Genomic DNA, 24,950 nt, shown 5'->3' on the forward strand with positions numbered 1-24,950 from the left:
AATATAACTGCAAAACCAGATTAGCCGTAAATTCAACATGGGGATACCATATAGACTCTCAACAGTGTCCTTTAAAGATGAGAGATAAATAATTAAGGAGTTTTTACTTTAACAATTAATATTTCTCTAATTACTTGTTACATAAGCATATTATAAGTAAGCGTTTTACAAAAAGAAAGATTTTTTATAAAAATAAGTCTTGAAAATAATTACACTGTATATGAAGCACCTAAATAAGCTCGCAAACAATCGGTGCTTGAAATCATCACAAGCTACAGAGCCAATTAATTATTTACAGGTAGTTCTTGGGCGAGAGCTGTATCTGTCTTTTACCGGACAGCAAACACCTATTTTTATTGAAAGAGTTCCCTTAATCGAGCTAAGTTATCTAGAATATCATGTTAATATAGGCAAACTATCAAAAAGTTTTAAAAATTAACTTAAACCTAGTGTAAAAGTATATTAAAATATTTCTAGTGTATACCGGTCCTTATAATGTTCTGCATTGTACACACTGTCGAATCTCCACTATTTAAAGCTATCTGTTTGAAAATGAAGGTTTGTGGTATTTTCAAATTAATCAATCGTTCAATGGAAACTAACGACTTCAAGTTTAGTTTTTCATATTTTTCTTCGACTTTATGAGTTGAATTGGTTTCTACCGTTCGTCCAATAAAGATTGTCTCTTGTCTGACGGCACTTTCTTTAACCTCTCTCGCCAAACACCTTTAAAAGGTTGTTTGCAATAAGTCTGAATTTTTTAGTAAGAATTGAACCCGTTGAGTTGTATTTTCTCATCATGGTTGTTGTTGATCAATTTCTTCTTCTTATCATCCTTCATTCCTCCCTGCCAATATTTGACTAGATCATAAATGATACCCACCAACATCAAGCCACAAACTGCTCCTAACAAGACCTGTATGTAGAGGTTATTCATGATGAGTTCACTCATCGATCCGATATAGAGAGTTTCTGTATGACAATGTCGCTTAAACGCTTCGATAGAATACGTGTAAACTTCATCTTTGGAGTAATACATACATTTGAAAACTTCTTTCATTTCACGAGCGAGATCGGTCGGTAGATAACAATTGACATACAATTTAGCGGGTAGTTTCTGTACGATACGTAACGGTGTTGGATTTGTGTCGTCATTGATTTCATCTTGGTACCACGCAGCTACGTCAACGTTCATCATTCCTGCGAATACTTTATTCTCCCTCAGCAATCTTAACACTTCGTCGTAAGATTCAACGGGCACAATATTGGCGCGGTAGTCTTTCTCTGCGGTCTTTGCTTCATAAGAATGCTCCAGTACAGCCACCTTTTGTCCATACACATTCAAATCACCTACGCCCGTCACGACGTCCGTCATAGTGGCCACCACGATACATCCCACCATTACGCCCACGAATAACCAAATACACGCGATAAATCGCCCGATTGGATTTTTTGGGGTGATATCTCCGTACCCTACCGTCGTCATGGAAACGATAGACCAATACAAACCGCTGCCGATACCACGAATGAAGGATTCTGGGAAATCCTCGTTTTGGTATCGTTCGATCATCCACAAAACAAGGCCGAACAAAACGGCCATCAAGATAGCGAGGAAGAAAATTTGCTCACAACTCAATATACCTCGGATAATTTTGTTTGGTAGGGAGATCATCTCACGACGGACAATGACCGCAATCTCGTTCGATGTCATCAGTTGGAAAGCTCTCAGTTTTCGGTTCTTCTTAAACTTATCTTCGTTGCGATCGGCGTACGCCAGCACTGAAACCCAAAACGAGCGGTCAGCGCGAATTCCTTCAAGATCGCCCTCTCCATATGACGTGTTTACTGCGCGGGCGAGATCGAAGAAGGCTTTGCGACTTGGCATGCGACGTTTGTAGTGGTTAATTTTACGGTTTCTCTGGGTGATGCAAAATTCGTCTGCTTGTGAAAACATTTGAGGGATGATACCGTCCATCTCTTGTTTTTCCTCGTTGTAAAAAAGAAACGGTTTCTGCTCCCAATACACCACATCCATCAGGTACTCCGTCTCGTTTGATAAGATGGAGTCAGTGTTGTTGCTAGGTAAGGTCGCGTTGTTGCCGACAACCGTCGTCTGGTTGTTGAAGGTTGTGTTGGAGCTCGCCAAGACATTTTGTGATTTGTGCAAAACAAGAACGATCAAAACTAGGAGTTGTTTTAAAGTGCGCATCTTGAGATGACCTTCTATGATCGGATGTTGCTAGCGAATGATGTAGTTTGTTTACAGTTTTTATATGATCAACACGGTCAGTGCTGTGGTGTTGCGCGAAATACACAGCTTGTTTTTCCTCGCACGCTGAGCGATCTTTTGATGTGAAGTAATCAGTCGATGTCGTTAGGGTGGTGTTGTAGGTTTATATCGATGAGAGTTAATGATCGATTCTTTCAACATTCGCTGTCCATGTGGTGTCTCTGAATAAAGAAAAGAAAAGAAAAGTTATTTTACATTATATCAAAGTTTCTAAAATAGTTCTATAGAGTCACCTCCCTTCAATAGTTCAGGCAAGTAAAATCTTGTGCCATTAGAATACGTTCGAAATCTTTCCATCTCGAATATCCAATTTCTTGAAAACTTCCTTTCATCTTAAAGGTATTGTATATTTATGCGAATTCCTGCAGAACTTTCCATTGACAGCCCCATAGTTCAACTAATTTGCACCTTGTCTAAAATGCAGTTTGTTGGAATTCTCAGCCTGCTCAGCGTTCTCGATCTCAGACAAAATGGACTCAAGCTCAGACAGATTTTACATACTGATTTTGTTTAAGAGATTAATTTGAAGCGGCAATTCGAAGTAATATTGATCCAATTTTGCGATGTTGTAGAATTTATTAAATCACAAAAACACAATAATTTTAATGCCTTACGGATAAATCATTTTTATAATGTTCCAAAAAATTTTGAACGAAAAGAAAAAGTTTCCCACTGACTCGAATAAAAATGTACAAATTTATGTGAAGGATTGTAAAATCAATTCTCTTCAGACCTTTAGAGCCAAAGAAACTTTAGGCCGGTCTCCACTTTCGCGCGAAATGGGCGACAGCTTTTTTCTTAACCTTTTTTGCCTGAAGAAAAGATTACGTCATGAAAAAGTTTTGGCGCGAACAAAAATAAAGTTGAAGGAAGTTTTTTTCATCTGTTACATCAATTTCGACCAATGGATTTGCTTCATTTTTCAACCGATCAATGACCTTACAAAAACGTCAAAAAGTTTCCGCTAATGTCGCGCGAAAGTGGAGCCGGCCTTTAATCTGCAAGATAATTCAGACATGATCCGTGGGAATTTTTAAAATTTAAAATGCTCTTGGAATTGCAATCCCATTCCACTATCGATATACCTACTTTCGAAATCACTTCGGAAGGCATTTAAGTCAAATGACATCATAGACTATCCAAAAGGTAATTTGCTTTTGTTCCGTAAAATTCTTTAACTGTTGATCATGCAGCGCTAATAAAATTTCACATTGTTTTTGCCTCAATAAAGGAGTTCTTTCCTGGCTTTCTTTAAACAGTCACACAGTGTTTTGGTAGAATATTAAAATCGTAAACAGGACTCTATAAATCACTGTCACGCAACCTCTTTCGCAACGCAATTAAAATCACATGCTTTTGATAGAAAGTTCAGATTGATTTGATATTTTACTTGGCAGTGATTGATTGATTGCCAAATTTAACAGCCCTTAACACTAAAGGATGGTGGTCTGATCAATTGCCAATTTTAACAGATCTTCTAATATTCAAAAGTAATTCTGATTTATAATGAAATCAATTTCAAAAGACCGAAAATTCAGCTTTTCACCCCGGTACCTCTTTCCATACCAAGACAGAGATGAATTTGAAAATCGCTGATCTTACCTCTACATGGCAAGTCCTTTGCATCGATTCCAAAATATATAGATTCTAAAGAACCTTGGTAAACTTGTACGGAAAATTACAGTATCTTTAACACAATATAAAATTGTTATCTTTTTCACAGCTTATACTTTTTTTTTATCATAGAAGATTATATTTTCCAACTTTTCTTTCCAAAACTGGCTGAACGGGGAGACACAATTAGCGAATCCAAAGAAAAGAGAGTAGTTTTTCTCATCACTGAATTTATAAACTGTATTTTAAACGATTTGATAAAAAGGTTTTACATTCTATTCATCTCATCTTCCAAGAGGAATTTTATTAGTTTTTTTTATAGTTCCCCCCTTGGTAGAGATTAAGGAAAGTGATTTTCTCCCTCAAATCAAACAGTAGGATCAATGCTGATAATCTGAACTTGATTGAGATTTTGTTACAGAAAAAGTATATTGTAGTCGCATCTCTCAGATGGTTTATTGACCGTCTTTGAAATCATGATTAGTTTTTTTGGTTCTTTAAGTTGAAATATTTAGATTTTTGCAATTCCTTATTGGCTTTTAACCAGATTTATGGTCTAACCGGATTGACTTATTCTTGATATGCGTAAGTCAAGATGACGTCATATTTTCAACGGAAGCACCCGAAAAAAGCCGGATTTTGACCTCCGTGTTTCTATTTTTAGTAACAGAGAGGGGTCAAATCCCGGATTTTTTCGGGTAATTCCGCTAGAAAAATGAGTTACGCATATCAAGAATTGGTTTTCCAAAGCACTACTGAACATAATATTGTTCAACCAAATGATTGATTTTTTTTTTGTTATGAAAGGGATAACTAGATAAAAAAAATGAAATTCGGCCTAAAAGAATCCTTTTTTATGGTCCTGAGTAAAACTGCCAAATATCTCTACTTGCTATAAACATTCCAGAGCTATAAAGATGTAATGGTGTGAAATCTCTGATTCTTTTTTTTTCTTGAGCAAAAATTTGAAATTAAAACCCAAATATCTTGTTTTTGAAATAGGCAGAAATTCTTAAACCGAATTTCAATTTTATCTGGATATTCCTTTAATTATTATACCTGTACATGTTGCTTGGTTATAAAGGTCTATTTACATTAAATGTTTTCGATTAATAAAAATTCAAAGTCCGTAGTTAAATCACTCTTGAGAAAATAAAGCAAAATTGTTAGCTTCAATTTACTAAATAACACCTAAAGTTATAGGTTTTAAGGAATAGCGTCTACTAAAGGAAATAATGATGTATTGTAATGCTTTTGCTATCTTCTGCTCCTAATACCGTTTCTAAAAGTGTCAACATCTTGTGTCATCAATCTAATCTGCTCAAAGAGTTTTAGTTCGGAAACTTTTAAGCAGCTCATGGCATCCCTCTATCCTACATAGTGGACCACGTCTCGACTTCTTGTGTACCTTCATCAGAATATTGGATATCGGTCATTAAAACCATTTTTCTCTTTCTCTTTCTTCGTCATCAATTGATCAGTCTCTTTCTCATCTTTCTCGCTGCCTGAGCTTTTAAAGTATGTCCAATATTTGGTGACGTCATATCCAATACCAATCAACATCAATCCTGCCACTGCACCCAAAAGGATTTGTATGTAGATGTTGTGAAAAACTAAATCACTCATTGAACCTATGTACAAAGTATCTGTGTGACAGTATTGTTGAAAAGCTTGTATAGAATACGTGTACACTTCGTCTTTAGCATAATACATACATTTGAAAATCTTTTTCATTTGAACTGCCAAGTCAGCAGGTAAATAGCAATTGATGTATAAGTTAGCAGGTAGTTTTTCGACGATTTTCAAAGGTACTAAAGCAGTATTATCGTTAATTTCATCCTGGTACCAAGCCGCTACGTCCGCGTTCATCATACCTGCGAACACATCTCCTTTCCGAACCATCTCTAAAACTTGATCGTATGATTCGGCGCGCACCACTTTCGCACGATAGTCTTTCTCTGCTGTTTTCTCTTCAAATGAATTCTCGAGAACGGAGACTCGTTTGTTCAAGACGTTCAAATCTTTTACGCCCGTGACAATATCAGTCATTGTGGCGGTCATTATACACCCAACCATCACGCCCACAAATAACCAAATACAGGCAATAAATCGCCCGATCGGATTTTTTGGTGTGATATCTCCGTAGCCTACTGTTGTCATGGAGACAATAGCCCAATAAAGTCCAGTCCCTAAGCCTTTAATAAAGGAATTTGGAAGTTCTTTACTTTGTTGGCGTTCGATCACCCAAAGCACCAAACCGAACAAAATTGCCATCAAGATAGCTAGGAAGAAAATTTGTTGACAGCTTAAAATACCCCGGATGATTTTATTCGGGAGAGAGATCATTTCCCGACGAACGATAACAGCAATCTTGTCTGACTTCATGAGTTGAAAAACACGGAGATTTCGTTTGCTGACGAAATCATCCACTTTCTTGTTGGAGTAGGCGACCACTGGAATCCAAAAAGCGTTATTCTGGCGGATCTCACTCAACTCTCCTTCTTGGTATCCCACATCAGAACGCGCTAAATTGTAAAAATGTTTTCGGCTGCCGGCTCTTTTGACGTAATTGATCATTTTGATGGAATGGTTGTTAGGGATACAGTAAGCTTGTGCTTGTTGGAACATCAATGGTATGATTCCATCAATTTCACCCTTGGCATTGTAGAAGATGAAAGGTTTCTGTTCCCAGTATACGACATCCATTAGAACGGTCTCTTTCGTTTTTGTGTTCTCATTATCGTGGTTGGTGCTTGCAGAAGTGTTGCCAGATGTTGTCTCTTGAGTTACGTTTGTTGTTGGAGTCGTTCCTGGTTGTGCTGTAGGGATCGCCCATAGTGTTGCGCAACAACTACAGCCAATCAAAAAGAGGTTAAATGTGAACCAAGCTGTCATTTTCAGTAAATATCCGATGCTTTTGTATATAGACGGGTTGAGTGAAGTCAGCAGAATGAATTTCGAACTCCCATGGTTGTGCTTTTTATGGCAGTCTCGAGAATTATAAATGAGATATATTTTTATATAGATACCTAGATAAGAAGTGACAGTGAAGCGATATTAAAAATTAATTGAAAATTGATTTAGAATCCAGAAAAGGATAAATAGAACAGTCATTTTAATAGCAAGCCTGAGACGGAAATTAAGGCGAGTTAATGGTGACAGTTTGGACACGGTAAAGATTAATTCAAAGTTGGAGATTTCTCCAGAAGCACGTGCAAGAACTTCGCAAACGTAGCTCCCTCTCTGTCTGAACCTCTCTGTTTGAAAAATATTTCAATGCCTCTTTTTCAGTATTAGCCAAACTTTTTCAACTGCTAATTATAACCAACCTGAATTGATACAAATCCTGTAGCGCTAAGATGAAATTAAACTTTCTCGTTTTAGTACCTTATAATCACATTCAAAATGCTTTAAACTTCTTTTGAATTCCAAGATGTCTTTGAAAACTTCAAAAACCTCTAGTGTTCTTAGAGAAAATGTTCCCATGAAAAACTATTTTGTTTTTTACAAGTTGTATAGATAGGTCTGGAAAAAAGTCTACATACCTGTAAAACGAAGTTTTGGCGAAATATTGTTTGTTTCCTATCCTTGTATTAATGATTTGAAGTAGAAGAAAATTCAAACAGGAGAAAATGTTTTTATAATGAGATTGAGTTAGATCATCGATTATCGCTTCAACCCCCAAGACGAAAAAATCTTGATTAAATGCTAAAATGCTAAATTTGTTAATTGTTCCATTGATATTGGCACTTCTAAATTTTGCTATGATTTCTTAAGCATGATTTTCATAATAATCTTTTGTCCTTCTATTACCTTTTAAGGGGAAAAAGTCGGAGTAAATATTAGTTGGGGAAAAATTTGATCACTTCGCTAATAATTCAGTCACTTCCTCAAGATTTTGCGGTCACTTTACCCCAACTTTCTCGGATTAGGTTTTCCACACTTTTTGGAAATTACCTTATCGGGGAAAAAGATGTCGGGGGAAAGTGACGAAAATTTTGAGGGGGTGACGAAATTTTCCCCCCGATGAATTTTTTCCCCGATATTTTATCACCCGACCAAAACTTTTACCCGATTTTTTTATCCCCGACCAAAACTTTTACCCGATTTTTTAAACCCCAACCAAAATTAAAATCTAAATTTTTACACCTTTATTAACTGAAATTAGTGCTTTAAACATCGAATTAGAAGATCTTTTTTCGAACTAGTGAAGGAAACCATTTCATTTGGAGAATTTAGTTGGGTGAAAGTGACTAAATTGTAAATGTCGTCGGGGAAAAGTGACGAATTTGAAATTTTGGTCGGGGGAAAGTGACGAAAATGCCTCTAGGTGACGAAATATTATAAGGTGTCACACTTTAAACCCAAGCTACTTAAACTCACCATCCTTGCGATTTTATATGCCTCCTGAAAAACTTAATGGAATAGTTTTATTCAAAAAACCTATAAAACTGACTTACGGCTAACTATCCAAAAGTTCCCTCATCAATCAAAGCTCTGAAACTGCAAAAATTACAGTACAGCCACTTTGGAATAAGTTAAAACCAAGCTGGCACAAACGTTTGGAGTGATTGTTAGACACTTTTTATAATGGGCGAACTTATCTCAAAATATTGGTAATTTGCATTTTCAGCGGAAATGTTTTCATTTGAATGTCGAGTTATCTTTTGGATAGTTAGCCGCAATTACAGTAAGACGTAAGTCTGAGTCAGTATCAGACAGATTTGCTGATTAAGTAGACGTTTTCAATCATTTTTGGAAAATATGTAGTAGCTGCCTTTTAGGTCAAAACGCTTAACACTAATCTGAGGTAAACAAAAATGATCTTATTGTCTTACAAAATTAAGTTGATGATGCAAATCTCCTTTAAACGCGTGATTTTAGCTTCCTCCCACCCTTCTGCCCTTCCGTTTTTTCCGCCCTCGGCATAGTTCATAGACAAGAAAACTCCTCTGTTACGTCTCAGGGTGTAAAATTGAGATAATTCGAATATTTTCTACGGCTTTTTACACTACACGCTTTTTATAAAAACAAATTATACAAGAACATAAGGCTTCGATGACCAAAATATTTAAATCAATTTAAGGTTTTGTGGGCTCTAAAACACCCGATTTCTTAGAAAATTGGACAAAATACTCACAAAAAGGTGAAAATAAGAGCATGTTAAGAACACTTTTAGGCTTAAAATTCAAAAGTTTAAGAACATCTGAAGGTTTCAGAAACTTCGGATGTTCTTATAAAAAAACGTGTATTAATTCGTTAAGATAGAAGATTGATTTTTTGAAATATTTCCTTTTGTTGTTGTTTTGAGATTGCCAACACATGATCTATAAGAAAGTGACAGTCACATATATCTGTAAAGCCCAAAGGGCTAGATAGGCAACTTTAAGCTTTCTCCAGCAAAAAAAGTGAAGCAAAAATTTGACTTTTTAAATTTCTTGCCGATGAATAGAATCTAGCATTTTAATTGTTTTCGGAGCGCGAGATAAAAAAAAGTAGGCAGCAAACGCTATTTCGCATCTCTCAAACCAGTGAAATTGCTTGTTGTCACGTGATTTCTTTGGTAGGAAATCCTACCAAAACTTGCTTCACTTTTCGATAAAGGCCGCGGATCTAGCCCTTCGGGCTTTACAGATCTGTAGTGACATTGCCTCCTTCCTCGTTAAAAATATCGAATAGTTCATTTGTAGCAAGAAATGATAGAAAACGTAGAAGCGTGTTGCGAATTGGGGTACAAAAAGTCATTACTTGCAGAGAAGTAATGACCTAATTTTTGTAGAATGCATTACTCATTATTGGGATGAATTTTCGCGGGGATTAAATTTAGGGAATTTCGCGGATTTGAACGTCAAGTCAATCTTAGTAGTGTGCGTAGACAATAAGTATTGGAGCAGCATTATTGACAGCAAGCTCTTCAAAATTTCATTAGGCTCGACATTAAAAACAGTTTTGTGTTGCCTCCGTTAAAAATACACACAGCTTGATTCACAGGAGTAGGTCAAGTGCTTGAAGGTTGCTTTCAGCAGGACAGAGATATTACATTCTCAGTGCGTGCTGTGTATAATTATAAACAAAATATTTGGTTGGACTTTGAACCTGGCAACATAACTCCTATGTTCTGCTACGCTATGTGCTTGCCTCAAGAATTCATACCGATTTTTATACTTCGAGAACTGGTAATGAGTAGTTTTCCATCGATGAGTTTTCTTTCTTATTGACCAAAGTCGAAAAGAAGCCGACTTCTGACCTTGAAGATATTCAATTGACATTGGTACACGTTTTTATAAGAACATACAAAATTTTTGAAGCCTTAAGATGTTAACTTTTTGAGTTTTAAGCCTAAAAACTTTCTCAACATGTTCTTATTTTCACCATTTTGAGAGTATTTTTGTCCATTTTCTTAAGAAAATAGGTGTTTAAGGGTCCAAAAAACTTTAAAATGTACTTAACTTGTTCTGAACATTTTGGCAATCGAAGCCTTATGTTCTTATATAGTTTGTTCTTATAAAAAATATGTACCAATGTCAATTGAATATCTTACTGGTCGGAAGTCGATTTCTTTCGACTTTAGTTTCCTGCCAGGTAGATATTCAATTGACATTGGTAACTCCCAAAAAACTCAAATTGAATCGATTCCTCTCACAAGGTCAATTTTTCAACAATAAACTTCAGTTTTTAGTTCAACATACATCAAAAAAAATCGAAACACACACGTATTACACTACTAAACCTCTCTATAAACATTCTAGTTGGAGAAGTCGGAGAGAGCTGTGTTTTCGATTAAAGATACTTCTCTAAACCATGCTTATTTAAAACCTTTTCGTAACTCCACGAAAATAAGGCAAATTTTGGGACTTTTTCATCCGTCGTGCAATCACTTTTGCTCTTTGTTCATTTTTGAATAGAGAAACTTATTATAATAGATATGAAGTATATATTAAATTCTATCCCCTACGTGTTTCCTTGATATTTTAAAGGGAGCTCTCAATTATTAAAATATCCTCCCGAAGTGTTCAATCTCGGCCGCAGTTTTGTTTGTAATAATCAGTGTTTAAATTCAGAATTCACTGCAGAGGTTTCTTCTCTCCTTTCTCTTTCTTAAAACTTTGCTTTCATTTCTTTCCAAGATATGAATGATGTACATCTTGTTTTTCTATAAGAGCAGCCAAAACTTTTGAAGCCTTCGAATGTTCTTTATTTTTTGACTTTTACGCCTAGAAATGTTCTTAAAATGTTCTTCTTTCGTTATTCTGTGAGTATTTTTGCGTGATTTCCTAAGGAATTGTGTGTTTTAGAGTCCACAAAGCCTTAATGTTCTTAATTTGTTCTTAATATTTTCCCATACTTTATGTTCTCGATCGTGTAGTTTGTTCTTATAAAGAATTTGTACACAAAACTTTCTCCCCATTTGGAATCATACTGAGTAGAACTTTTTTTGGCAAACAGGGATGAATTCTTAATTATGGTTGGTGTGTTCATAATTATTCCTTACTAAGTTTCCCCAAAAGTCTATCTTAAGCCAACTTTACGTTCATAAAATGATTTGTCTGAAGACTAGATGTCTTCGAAAATCCGCTCAATATATACTTTGATTAAAAGGAAAAGCTTGGAATAGGGTATCATTTCTCTGTTGAAAATTGCATAGACCAATCCTAATGTTTTTGTGACTTGACCCTCCTTTCCAACTCCAATGCTAAAATCCATTTAAAACTCTAAGCAAGAAACTTTGAACTTCAGGGGTTGTAAGAATCAGGTGATTTTCAGACATTTATCAAATATTTAGAGTAGATATTAAGAAGTTAATACGAAGGAAAGTATGAATTAAAAAGTACTGAATATTAAACTTTAGAAGGCTCCAGAAAATTAATTGGTTCCAGGGCCCAAAATACTTTGCATAAATTTTTTTTATTAGAACAATTTAAGAACAATGCTGAGCCTGGAGTTACTAAATTTCAAGTAATTTAGGGGAAGAGTAAAAATTTGGTATAACGTCTAAATAACTCAATTTCACCCTATAAATAAGAACAGGATAAGAACAATTTGAGGCTCAAAGTGCCAAAAAAATAAGAACAGCCGAGCCTCATCAAAAATTTACTGGTTCTTACAAGAAAAGTGCAGCTATTGGAAATTTAAAGGAAATTACCTTCAATTCAATATGTTCCCAAGATTCTGGAGTCCCTTCTTTAGTTCAAGTCTTGCTCAGGTCAGTAAGAGAGTAAAAGGTTTGTCCAAAATGTCAACTTAACTTAAACATATCCTTCTGGTTTGCATGTTTTTATATAGATGTTAGATTAGAAAATACACTTAGCGTCTAATTGTTAAAAATCTCTAAAAGTTGATCATCTAGTGATTGGATTAGAAAGTGTCGCATGTTTTGAAATGATAAACCCACTTTTTGTCTAGACTTTTAGCACGTGAGTATTTTTCTAAGGCCTTTCTTGGTAACTTAAAACTTTCTTGGAATGTAAGTCAAAAATTAAGTTTGTTTTTCTACACGACGTTAGAATTTTGGGATTCAGTAAGTCGCACTGCAATCACTTATTCTTTCAAGAACTTTAGAGCGTTGTCAAGGGAAGGTTATTTATTGTACATACTATGGACGTACTTTGAACGCCGTAGTCTGTATGTTTTCTCTGTTCTAAAGAGTCGGTACATCACGAACAAATGAACAAACTTGACAAATCTGTTTCACATTCAATTACCTATGATTTATCTCTTCTGCTTGACAATGACGTCATACAAACAGAAATTTTCGAAACAAATCCCCCTGACATGTTTTGAGTGAATTGATTCTTTTATTATTCTCTTGCTTAATTTCCCATTCAAAAACGGAAGATACTCTCCAGAAATTGCAACTCAAACTACTGTTTTTCTTTGAGAGAGCCAGTAAATTTTTGTTGAGCCTCAAATTATTCTTATTTTCATTTATATGCATAGTTTTGAGCTATTCTAGAGGCTGAGAGATTGGTTCGTATTGATTTTTCCTGTAAAGAAGAGTGTAGTTAAGCTCAAAGTATTAAATTGGTATTTGTCACCTTGTTTCACACAGGCCCAAAAGAGGCCCAAAATTATGCCCAGTTCAATATTTTAGCGTTATACCGGCTTTAGATTAACCCCGAATAAACTTGTAAAGTATACTAAACAGGCTTTTTATCATTAAAAAGTAGGGTTTAGAAGTAGATCAAAAATAAGGCCCTTGAAAAAAAACGCTTAAAAGATTACCTTCAATTTTTGTAGTAATAGTTGATCAACGTTTGAGAGAGAGTGACCTTGTCATGGTTTCGTTGAAAGTTGAAGAATAAAAATATATGGGGAATATCAAGAACAGAATTTGTCGAATTTCCATTGTCAAAAACCATATCTATAAAATGTCCTTTTTTAGGCTTCTTGTGCAACTCCGGTTTGAAGAAAAAACAACCCTAATTCTATCTCTATTTCTTTTATCGTGTAGCCATAATATATTTTAGTACTGGACCATTTTATGGAGATAACATTGACTGACCTCAGCAGGATAATTCTCCTCTTTTCTTTTTGGAATCGGAAGGCGGAGTTTCTGTACCGCTAAATATTTGAAAGTACTGAAACCCTTTTGGATGATAAGATATATTTGTAAAGATTTATTGATGTCACCAAAAGAGAGTCCATCAGAGAACCTCTAAAGTATGGAATAAATGAGTAAGATTTTATTTAATACCCAAATAAGTATGAAATCTAAAATCTTAAATGTTTCTTTTGAAAATGTTTAAAGAATATAGCAAGGGGCAAAGCAAAAACTCCCTTGACATCTTTTAAGACAGGGCTAAACCAACCTGATTCATTTGGAAGTGTACTTTTTTAGAGAAAGACGACATAAATTAAGCCCAAAAGCTCTCAATGACTAAAAGAATGACGTCATTTTAATATTTTCTAACCGACACGTCATATTCAACCAATCAACTGAGAAGAAATTTCAAAACTACCTATCCAAAATAGTCAAAATTCCAAGAAAAAACATTCTGGTTTTGAAAGAAATTGAAAGAAAGACAAAGTAAAATCTGCAAACACCTTTTAAAAATTAAATTAACAACCAAAGTGAAATTCTTGATATTTTGCTTTAAAAATATTTGATTAGGAAATTTAATAATAAGTCAATAGCAAAACATAGTCGAATGAACTTGACCAATGCAATTTTGATTTTAGGAAATTTGCCAAGTACAACATTTCAATGATGATCGCCCGCCCGCTCAGAAGTTAGCTACTGCTCGCTCGTCCGCCAAACAATCCAAGAAAGATGGCGGAGGTGGTGGTGGAAAGGGAAAGAACACAAAGAAAGACCCAACCCCAAACACAGAAGAAGCTATCGTCGAAGCACCACTTTTTCCAAAATATATTTTCAATGTAAACAATGCCTTAACGAGGATGAATGAGATGATCCCTCATCTGGTTGGATGTTGCTTGGAAACGAAAACTATCGACGAACAACTACAGTAAGTCCCTTGTGAAAAATTATTCTCCTGGATGTTTTAAGTCTCTTTTTGGTAAAAACTTAGAACGGACTAAAAAGTATAAGAATGGTCTTTAGTGAATTAAAGCAAAGATTCTCATTTTTCAAAACGGATTTCTAAGACTTTTTGTTAAACCAAACTACATGTCTTCCAGGAGCCCTTAATAACCTAGCTGTGTCATTATCTAAATATCGCTCCTAAACATAAAATCCCATTTACAGTAACTTCCTGTCCTTAAATTCTCCATAGCCTTAAAAAACTCTTATTCTCAACTGACGAATTTTGTTTTTACTAGTACATCACTCGCCCAGATTGAGAGATTCCAGTCTTTGTATCTCGACCAACTTCATTCTTCACTTTCTTTTAGAAAATGATCTCTTTTAAATTGCTCCAAGCAAGTCTAATATTTGGTATAACACCTTCCTATGAATAACCTTTGCAAAACAATAAACAAGTGAAATCTTGAAAAATACCCCAAGACCAGTGTTTGCTTTCAACTTAACACCGTTCGTTTTCAGAGCAATTTTAGAATGATTTATTTTTTTGAAGTCAGCGTCCTTCATCCCCTTGAAAGTTACTAAAGTGTATTTTAATCCAATCCAATGCATTAAAATTCAATTTCAAAACTTTGACGGCTTTACTAAGTTTACTTGTCAAGGATTATTAAAATCGTTTTCAAAAAATTGTCATTTGCACCTCATGATTAATTTATAATCTCTTTTTAGGTTTAACTTGATCCCAGGCTTTTGAAAACTATTTACACGGTTTTTTTATAAGAACATCCAAAATTTTTGAAGCCTTCAGTTTTAAGCCTAAAAATGTTCTTAACAACATGTTCTTATTTTCAACATCTTGTGACCATTTTTACCCATTTTTCTAAGAAGTCGGGTGTTTTCGAGTCCGCAATGCCTTAGAATGTTCTTAACTTGTTCTTAACATTTTTGCCATCGAAGCCTTATGTTCTTGTATAGTTTGTTCGATCATAAAAAAAGTGTAATTACTAAAGAATCTTGTGGCAGTGTTTGCCGAAATCATCAATCAATCAATCACGCGGAAATCACCAACAAACCCTTGTGGGGAATTTGAGGTCTTAAAGCGGTATGAATTTCACCGAAGCTCCTCACCCAATAAAACCTTAGAAACCCTGTTTGAAATTCTAATTTACTGTCTGACTTATGGTGGTGCTCTTCAACCTCTTTTTAGCTTCTAAGGGAAGAAAGTGAGTGTTGTCTGAAAACATGAAAGAACAGTCGAGTCTCAAAATTTACTGGTTATTATAAAAAAATACTTAAACTTTCAGCCAACTAACAGAACAGATGAAGAATGAGAAATTGAACGAGCTTCAACAAGAATTGAACCCTCCATCTCCTATTGAAGTTGAAGGAGGAATAGGAGGCGAAGAAGGAGCAGTCCAAATCTCCATCATTCCCTCACCAAGTTCCGAACAAACCACTGAACAACCACTCAAAACATGCGTCTCCGCTAAAGACATTATGGAGATAACTACTGAACTCAACGCCTCATCATTTTTTCTCTCGTTCCTGTCGGCCGCATCAAAAAGTCGTTTGATGGGCGATCCATTGTATGAACAGTTTTTGTCATCCGCTAAAAAGGTAATTTATCCCCATCAAATTTCTTTGCGCTAAATTTGTGAAGATTTTAATCATACTGATGTTTTTATGTGATGGCGCCTATAAAACGTTAATTTCAACATGAATTTCGCACGTATTAACTTTTTTTAACGGATGCTTCAGTAAAGTTAGTTCAAAGATTACCAATCTATAAAATATATAACTCAGTCTTGATGCAAAAATTTGAGAAACGAGATTGAATAAGTCCCTTTCCCGTCCCATAAGAATACAATTTGCTCTCTCTAATTTGATCTCCAGGGATTAAAGCCTTCTTTCGAAGTAGAGAAATATTCGAATTGTAGAGAGCATCTTTTAGTTCGAATTACAGATGTTCGAATTAGAGAGAGAGTTGACGACATTTAAATATCATGGTCTACTTGGATTTCAGTTAATAAAGAATATTGATGAATCGAAACTGAAAAAAAGTATTCAAAGGCTTACTAACCTTTGCAATATGATTCTTGTTTTCTGGCTTCATCCGTATGAACAGAACGTTGGAAAGGTTAAAAAAAATCCAGCAACGTGCGGGATAGAAATGACTCCACGTTGCGACTAATTTTGAAAAGTTTCAAAAAAAAAAATGAAATGAATTTTACATCCCGCAAAATCTTCTTACAGAATTTAAAGTGTTCTCTTTTTCTTTTGAAATAGCCATAGCACTAACAAGATCAGCTCAAAAAGTTTTATCTCTGCAAATCTCCCCCAAAAAAACTTGTTCTCTTTTGAGGCTTACTGAATCAGCCATATTCTTTGATTGGTTTGATCAAAAAATATGTCGTCCCTCCTTTTTTCCTGATATCTCACAGTGATCAACTGGTTGTTTTGCTTAAACTTTCTGATATCTTTTACTTCATTTGTATCTATTCTTTTATGAAATTTCATATACAGAGATGGGACTATAACTAAATTTTACTAACTGAGCTAGATTTTGTAATTACAAAACTGTGTTTAGTCTACGTTAAAAATTTTCAAAGGTCACCCCGCTCCTCAACTCAATAACATTTGTATCTCTGAATCTGTTTGGCAAACTTCCCCCTTGAAACTCTAATTACACTTTATCGAAAGTGATATACGTAAACAAGAAAATTTTAGTCCCCTTTCCTTTAGAAAGAATTCTTCACCGATAATTACCCGTCATTATTGTAAAAGAGCTTTTTCTTTGGTCGGCGGAAAAGATTTTTCACGTTCTATATTTACAAGAAGAATATTTGATGAGATATTGCACTATATATGAAACCATTCCATTTTGAAGCAATATTTGACCTTTGCCAAGAACTTCCTAGAAAGTCTTTATTGGACTCTTCCAGTCCGTAATTCCTTTGGTTGACGTTTTCAATGTTCTACCCTAGATGACCTAGATTTTTCGGACTGGACACATGTTTAACCCCTGGACAAGCATCAAAGCGACCCCCTGGAAACTAAAAGTTAGCCCTGGACATGACGATTTTCACAACTTTTTAATACCCCTGGACAATATACCTTTCACCGCAAATGTACTGTTATCTTCTGGAAAAGAGGCTGTCGTTATTACTATCATTAATGGTGCTCTAACATACCATCAAACATATGTATAAGTATGTTAGTTTACGCTAGAAAGTTACAGGCTTTTGGTCTTGCTCTTAAAGTTTTAGAGTTTCACGCTTGGAGCGAAGGAAGGTATGACATAGCCTCATCATCATCATCCTTCGACCTAGGTCCGAATGGATCTAGGTCGGAAACAAACAATAACCCTCCCTCCACAGCTCTCGATCAGCCATTGCAGTGCCAAGTTCCTCAATCTCTAGCCCTGTTTCTCGTTTCAAAGTATCAAGAAAAGTGCGCTTTCTCGAGCGCCTAGTGCCCGCAGGACACCAAAGTAAGATCTCAGACACCATTTCGTTTTTCGCACGGAAACAGTGACCTGAGAAAGAGAGCATCCTGCTAGTCAGGACAGAGGAAATTCTTGGGAGTCCATGATATATCTCTTGAAGGGTTGGGTGGTTGCGCCAATCAAGATTCTGGACTCTTTTCAAAAGATTTGTATAGCAGCCATCAAGGCTCTTCAGCATGGTTTTTGTCATGGTCCAAGTCTCCGAGCCATATAGAAGAATGGGCTCGACAAGACTTCTAAAAGTTTGAAGTTTAAGAGCGTTAGACAAATTAGAGTGCCATATCTTGTTTAACTTATTACAAGCTTTCCAAGCTAGACCTTTCCTAATTTTAAAATCGTTTTCAGAGCTGTTAATATGAGAGCCAAGATATTTAAAATTCTTCACAAGTTTGATATTGACATCATTCTTGGAAGTTAAAGGGAGAACAATCCCAGAGGAGCTGATAAATTCAGTTTTTCCAGCATTGCAATAAAGACCGACTTGACTGGCCGAAGTTTCAAGTGAGTGAAGAAGACTTTCAAGATTTTGAATACTCTCAGAAACTAAGGCAAGATCGTCAGCAAAGTCAAGATCGGTCAGAAAAAGGCCGCGGTTACGCTTGCGCAGGGGAACTTTAATTTTGATTCCCTTGTCATTAGTTAAGTAAACAGAAATTCTTAAAACATAATCTAAAACAATGATAAAAAGAAAGGGAGCTAAGGTGTCACCTTGTAGAACTCCAGCATGAATGTCAAAAATATCAGTGTCTCCGTCAGACATAGCCTGAAGATACCCTAATTCTCTAAATCTTCTAAAAATATATACCTCAGCTTAAAGTAAGATCATCAATCCCTAAATGCTCTTTAGTAGATGTCTAACCCCCATTCTATTCACTTTTGAACAAAACAATTGTCACCGGCGTCAAATTTCATCCTCAGAAAATCTCAATTACCGTGCGATCGTAACCAAAGTTGCAAGTAGATCATAAAGACTTAATCAGGGATAATCAGATGGTTAAGATTTTTTTGCCTGAAGAAACCCTCTGTGGTTTTGAGTAAAATCGCCAAGTATTTTTGTCTAACTATATTCTAAAAGTCGAGATATCACAATCTAAAAGTCAAAAACTTGTAACTTAATTATGTCGACTTTGGGAAACATTTAAACAAAAATATTTTGAGGTTTTGCTCAGGGCAATAGAAGGATTCCACATGCCAAATATCTCAAACCATCTGATTATCCCTTTAAAGAAGACTTTCTCCCTCTTTCAGGAAAACCTGACGATCCCAATGCCAGCCATCACTTTCTTTTCCTGTTGCCAAGTCACTCCAGGGAAAGTTAACATGGTCAGAGAGCTAATGGTGCTCTTCAAACCTAATGCTGACTTCAAAGAGGTAAAATCTAAATGTTCTCAGCTGGCACACAACGCTGTTTCAACGTTCATCTAACGTTATTTCGACGTTGTGAACGTTAGATAAACGTTGAAACAACGCTGTGTGCCAGCTGGGTTATCGACTTTGGTAGTGATAATGAACTGTTAAAATCTATAGTTCGTGGAGTGTTTCACATTTTCTTGAAATGGATTATGACCGAGGCTGAAAAAGAGTGAACCAAAATTCAAGTATACTGGGAGACTCCTAACTCCTTTTTATGAAGAAAAATCTGTTGAAAAAAATAACAATTGATACGAGAACAGTGAGGACAAAATTTTTCAAATACTTTTTCTTCTTTTTGGGTTAAGATAAAATTGGGTTACTGCTAATTTTAGGGGGGATAGCAGAGGGCGCCAAAATAAGCGATCAGAGACACCTTTTTTACTCTTTGTCTTTTGATGCCTCTTAACAAATGGGCGGTCGCTGGGGCGTGAGGGCAGTTTCTTCCTCTGCCTCCCCTACAACCACTCTACTGAATTGTAAAGACCTTCTCAACAAACCACACTTGTATCTCTAAAAACTTTCATTGTTTGAAATTTTAGCGACAACAGCACATACTATAAATTTCCAGCAATTAGCTTTTCTAGTGCGCATGTTTCAAAAAAAAGTTAGCCCTTTCAGTTCAGTTAGCATAGCATATTCATTTCATATTGAGCAAAATTAGTAAAAATGTAATATTACTTTTTCAACTCAGTTTATCATCCAAGATTTTTGACCTAAAACAGACCACACTAAGGCTTTTTCTATTGTTCTATTATCGAGAAAAGTTTCTCTAAAATGAAGAATTATAGGGCTTGGTACGGTTTGGGCCTTTCAAAATCGGATTAGTGAAAATTTTTCATATTTTCAACTGACGTTCTCTGATGTTTACTTCTCTATGCTCTATATGATCTTAATCCAAATCTTTCAATTTTCCAAACTTTTGAAGTATTACAGCCAAAAACATCACTCTTTAAAACCTCATTTTGGTCTAAATATTTTTTCTGCTAGTTCAATTATTAAAACTGATATTTTGATTTTTCGTTTGTTTGATATTTCAGGGTGTTGAACAAGTCATCAAATTATATCATGCATTTGAGAAAGCTCTTCAAGCCAAATATGGAGTAAGAACAACATGCCAGCTTTGATTTTTCAGAATCTATATAAAAGTTTTTTACGCCCCTTTCTTTAAAACTTTCTTAAACATAAACTTTTTTCAACGTAGGTTGTTTTTATCTAACTAACTAACAGGTTCGGCGGAAGCGGGGAGACTGGGGAGACTCCACTTTTGAGCAAATGAGATTTTTTTTCTCAAATCCCTAGCGAATTTTAGCTCATTTTGAGCCTTCAGCCTCCTCACTATTACGGTGGTTCCCCCGGGCCTGACTAACCTTTAGTATAACGATAATTTGAAGCAGTGAAATTATTCTTTCAATACTGGCAACTTCATGTCTTACCCTGGAAACTTTAGTATAAATATTTTATCTGCACAAAGTCAAAATACCATCTCTTTACTTTAGGAAGTCATTTCGCGCAAATGTACGTACCTTCCAGACTACACAATGAACCAGGGGGGGCAGAGAGACTGACTTTCAATTGTGCCAACATACACGTTTTTTTATAAAAACAAACTGTATAAGAACATAAGGCTTCGATGACCAAAATGCTAAGAATAAATTAAGAACATTTTAAGGCTTTGCAGACTCGAAAACACCCAATTCTTTAGGAAAATGGGTCAAAATGGTCACAAAATGGAGAAAAGGAAGAACATTTTAAGAACATTTTTAGGCTTAAAACTCAAAAAGTTAAGAACATCCGAAGGCTTTAAAAATTGTGGATGTTCTTATAAAAAAACGTGTATGCCTGGTTTATGTAATGCTGCCCAGATTCATCGTCACGTAATTACTATTGGTACTCTCAAATATTTGATTCATAGGCTACGGGGATCGTGAAGGACTCGCGTGGTTTGTTGACGCCTACATTTGATAAAGTGGAACAAATCTTCGAAGTGTTAACGCAAACATGTCGTGCAGAATTTGAAGAAAGAGAATTCAAAGATTTGTTTGATATCATTCTCGATGTGGGTGCGAATGAATTCTTCGATCCAGTAAGTCAATTTTCTTTTCGATTTTCTCAGAACTTTTGGCCACTAGCATTAAAGCCAGGTTAATGATATTTGAATCGAGGTCAGAATTGGTACAAAAAACACTGACAAATACCTAGATTTTTGATGGATTAAGTAAATAATTTGCATTACCTTTTGCAAGATCAGAAAGCAGCTTCATGTGTAGATTGGCTTTAACGCAACATCACTAGAAGAATGGGCAGTGTAAAACTAATGGCAGCTGGTGATGTTTCTTATCTACCTTATGGTGTATCATAAGTGATGGAGTGGAAAAAGAATTAAAATTTGTTAATCCATATTTTTTGACGTCATTAGATGTCGTCAATCCATCATACGAGTGCAACATTTGGGAGTGGTCTTATTAATTTATTATATTTTACATCATTTAATCGGTGACATGCTTTTGACAAATTCGTCATGCATTTCATTTCCGGATTTACTATTCTCGTGAAATATTGATCAAATCCTAACTAAGCTTGATGTAAACCAATTGGTATAAATGTAAGATGTGAAAAACAAGCAATTGTTAAGGGCTTTATTTTTACTACCCCTTACCCTTACCTTAGTCCGCTTTGATATGATTCTGATACACATTTCTTATAAGAACATACGGCTTCAATGGCCAAAATGTTAAGAACAAGCCAAGAACATTTTAAGGCTTTGCGGACTCGAAAACAGCCTACAAAATTGGGAAAATAAGAACATGTTAAGAACATTTTTAGGCTTGAAACCCAAAAAATTTTCAAAGCAATGAAAATGAAAATTTACTACCAAAATTAATTTTATTTTTATTTCGACTTTTGGAATTTCAGGGTCGGTCGGGCCCGTAAAACTATTAATCAAATTGGTCTCGCCTAAGAACTTTCATGTTTTAACCTTCATGCCGTTAATTTCCTCCAAAAAGTCATTAATAAAGTCTTGACATTGGTAAGAAATGTGAAATGACTGCGGTGATATGTTTTTCTCGGTGAAAAAAGTTTTCCTTCCCTTCTACAACAGATGTTGAGAGCAGTCTGCTAAAGAAAAACAACATACCTTATTCTGACCAACTCAAAGATGTTTCATCCACTGTATGTACTTCCAAGAAAATGTGTAAACCTCAAGGATAAAATTTCCAAAAAAAATATCTTCAAGAAGCAAATAGCTAACAACCTCAACCAAAATGTTATTAGTTGAACAGTTAAGCCTATGATGGAATTTCTTTCTCTTCTTCACCTCTCGTCTTTCATTCAACACAAAACTGAATGATTGAAAAATCTAGTTTCACTAAAGAAGACGGGAGCCATTAACTTATTATAGCATGTAGGTTCAAGCATGCCAGATTTCATTAAGCTCCAATAGCTTGCAAGACTTCTCTAATCTTTTTAGGGTTGCGATTCAATTTTTTTCATAATTATTAAAAAACTTCATTTATTGAATTAGCCTATATCCGTGTCTTTTTACCCCGCGAAAATTGAGATGTTTTTCGATGGCTTGAGTGAAAAAAATTTAGTGAAGAGATAATTCAAGGTTTGTCCTTTGTTGATATAAGACGTGTAAGCCTCTTTATCCCGCATCAGTAAGATTCTAGCGATTTCATTGGTCAAAGGACATCACGTGGAGGTGGGATATATACCGTATCTGTCCGTTCGATTAATGGCAAGCCTCGCCACCAATACGGTTTTTACTGATTGACGTAATTGAATTTTGTCAAAGCTTGTGCTCGTATAGCGAAGTAATGGGAGAGAAATGTTATTTCCTTTTTAAAAATGCTGTGTAAGCACAATGGTAGGATTTACGTTCAATGATGTCCTTTAAGATGAATTATTTGTAAGTTATGCTACATTCTGGTTGAAGATTAAAAAGATACCCTAGAATTGTAGCTCTACTGGGAAATTGACTTTGATTTCATTCTCATTCAAAATTCCATGTTTAAAAATTGCACTCCAAAACAAAACCATCCCCACTGGATTTTTTAACCTTGAAACAATAGAATTTTTATCTTCATTATTTCCGGTATTTCAATAGAAATTTCTATCCACTGATGGAAAAAGCTTCACCGGGGCTGTGAGACAGGGGTGTAGTTATTTCTAGACCTTTCATCGTCAAATAGGTTAGGGGTGTGCTATCATCGGTAAATTAGAGTATTTCTCCTAATTCCACTTGCACGAGTGAGGATAAAAATTCAAAATATAAACTCAGTATTTCTATGAAGGTTGTCATTGTAGTTTAAAACTTGGTTGAGAATGTTTAGACATTATTCTGAAAGTTTTAACAATAAAAACAGATTAAGGCCAACTTTAGGGCTTTAGGGTTTGGTAAAATCACTGTTAGTGTTAGGTGGGGAGCACCAAGGGGGTGCATAGTCGTCGACTAAAGTAAGCATTATTTCTACAAATGATATTATTTTCTGTTCGAATTTTAAAGACTTTCGCTTCTGTTTTTTTTATCAGGAGAAGAAGAAGTATGAATTATGTATAGGATCAATGAAGAGTACAGATGAAGTCGTTGCATTGTACCAAACATGGATCGAACAGTTCTCTATCGTTTCCCTCATTGACCCTTTTTCAACTTTGGTGAGGATTTCTCTCTTGACCAATTGGCCATTTAGTTTATACAGCAAGAAATATATGCTACTTTAAAATTTAGGCTGGAAATTGTTTTTATCACCTCGATGGTAAATGGGTAGCCAGACTGAATGTAAATTGAGAAAAAAAACTTGAAAAATGTTTCGAAAAAATGACATACATGACATATCCTGACATACATACCTCTCCTGACTATTCGTTTAGTAAATTCAGTCCAAGACAGTGTATCATCATCACCAATGTATTTTTAAGGACCCGTCAAAGAAAACTGTATACGACTCTTTGGCTACTCAATGTTACATCATCTCCTCACAAGTCAGTGGTTTTGAGCAATGTCATTTAGAGATGGATGAGCGAACAATAGATGGAATGCTACTTCAGCCAGAAGTTCATTCTTCTACTGTCAGTGAAACTGTTGAGAATCTTTTACCTCTACATGGTATGTTTAGAATCTACAATTTTTTAAGAGCAAAGTATGTAAGAACATAGACTATAGTCTAAGACAAATTTATTTGATTTAAATCACTATCTTAAAAATAAGCCCAAAGCCGAGGAAAATTCGCAAACGGGTTTTTTGTCAAATGAATTTATAGTCGGTAGAGTTTGCCAGTCCGTTTCTTCGAAACTCCCCGCCGATTTTTTTCCGTATACCGCCATAACGCCATACCGCCATATTTTCCCGCCTTTACTATCACTGTAACAGACGATAACACATCGTCTAGTAAGAACATTATAAGGCTCCAAGGGGAACATTTTAAGAACATTCTAAGAACTTTATAATGCTTTGCAAACTCTAAAACATGCACCAAAATGCAGGAAATAAGAATACTTTAATAATTTACTTACTTTTTAAGTTGATTACCCTTTTCAAGTTTCTAATCATGTAAAAAACAATCGCTAACTCTGCATCATGTTCACGTCTTCTGAGTTTACTTGCTAATTGCTTCTATATCTTCATAATAATGTGTTTTAGTCGATGT

At 35.3% G+C, this 24,950-nt stretch overlaps 2 protein-coding genes across 9 annotated transcripts in view; one reads left to right on the forward strand and one right to left on the reverse strand.

Annotated features, from left to right (window-relative positions):
* Nucleotides 1-24,950, forward strand: part of LOC136807623 (enolase 4-like) — a 29,600-nt gene that overhangs the window by 3,344 nt on the left and 1,306 nt on the right. Inside the window, exons 4-10 of the mRNA XM_067064219.1 lie at nt 14,084-14,370; nt 15,689-16,001; nt 19,138-19,260; nt 20,340-20,402; nt 21,215-21,385; nt 23,836-23,958; nt 24,223-24,409. Of these exons, the coding sequence (XP_066920320.1) occupies nt 14,084-14,370; nt 15,689-16,001; nt 19,138-19,260; nt 20,340-20,402; nt 21,215-21,385; nt 23,836-23,958; nt 24,223-24,409 (1,267 nt within the window). The remainder of the gene's footprint in view (nt 1-14,083; nt 14,371-15,688; nt 16,002-19,137; nt 19,261-20,339; nt 20,403-21,214; nt 21,386-23,835; nt 23,959-24,222; nt 24,410-24,950) is intronic.
* Nucleotides 93-24,839, reverse strand: LOC136807632 (uncharacterized). Of its 8 annotated transcripts, none has more exons than XM_067064266.1 (2): nt 24,817-24,839; nt 93-2,451 (listed from the first exon to the last, which is right to left on the reverse strand). In XM_067064266.1, exon 2 carries the CDS (start codon nt 2,207-2,209, stop codon nt 761-763), a length of 1,449 nt encoding a protein of 482 aa, XP_066920367.1. In that variant the 5' UTR covers nt 2,210-2,451; nt 24,817-24,839; the 3' UTR covers nt 93-760. The 8 variants fall into 8 exon arrangements, 7 of the variants coding, with proteins under 7 accessions (XP_066920367.1, XP_066920375.1, XP_066920354.1 ...); XM_067064274.1 differs by lacking the exon at nt 24,817-24,839 and adding an exon at nt 22,439-22,640; XM_067064253.1 differs by lacking the exon at nt 24,817-24,839 and adding an exon at nt 21,536-21,597.

Source organism: Clytia hemisphaerica, unplaced genomic scaffold (genome assembly GCF_902728285.1).
Source record: "Clytia hemisphaerica strain Z4C2 unplaced genomic scaffold, Clytia hemisphaerica genome assembly, whole genome shotgun sequence".
Lineage (NCBI taxonomy): Eukaryota > Metazoa > Cnidaria > Hydrozoa > Leptothecata > Clytiidae > Clytia > Clytia hemisphaerica.

Bases quoted from the DNA above. Each gene is read 5' to 3' on its own strand.
- LOC136807632 (XM_067064266.1), bottom strand. From the start codon at position 2,209: ATGCGCACTTTAAAACAACTCCTAGTTTTGATCGTTCTTGTTTTGCAC.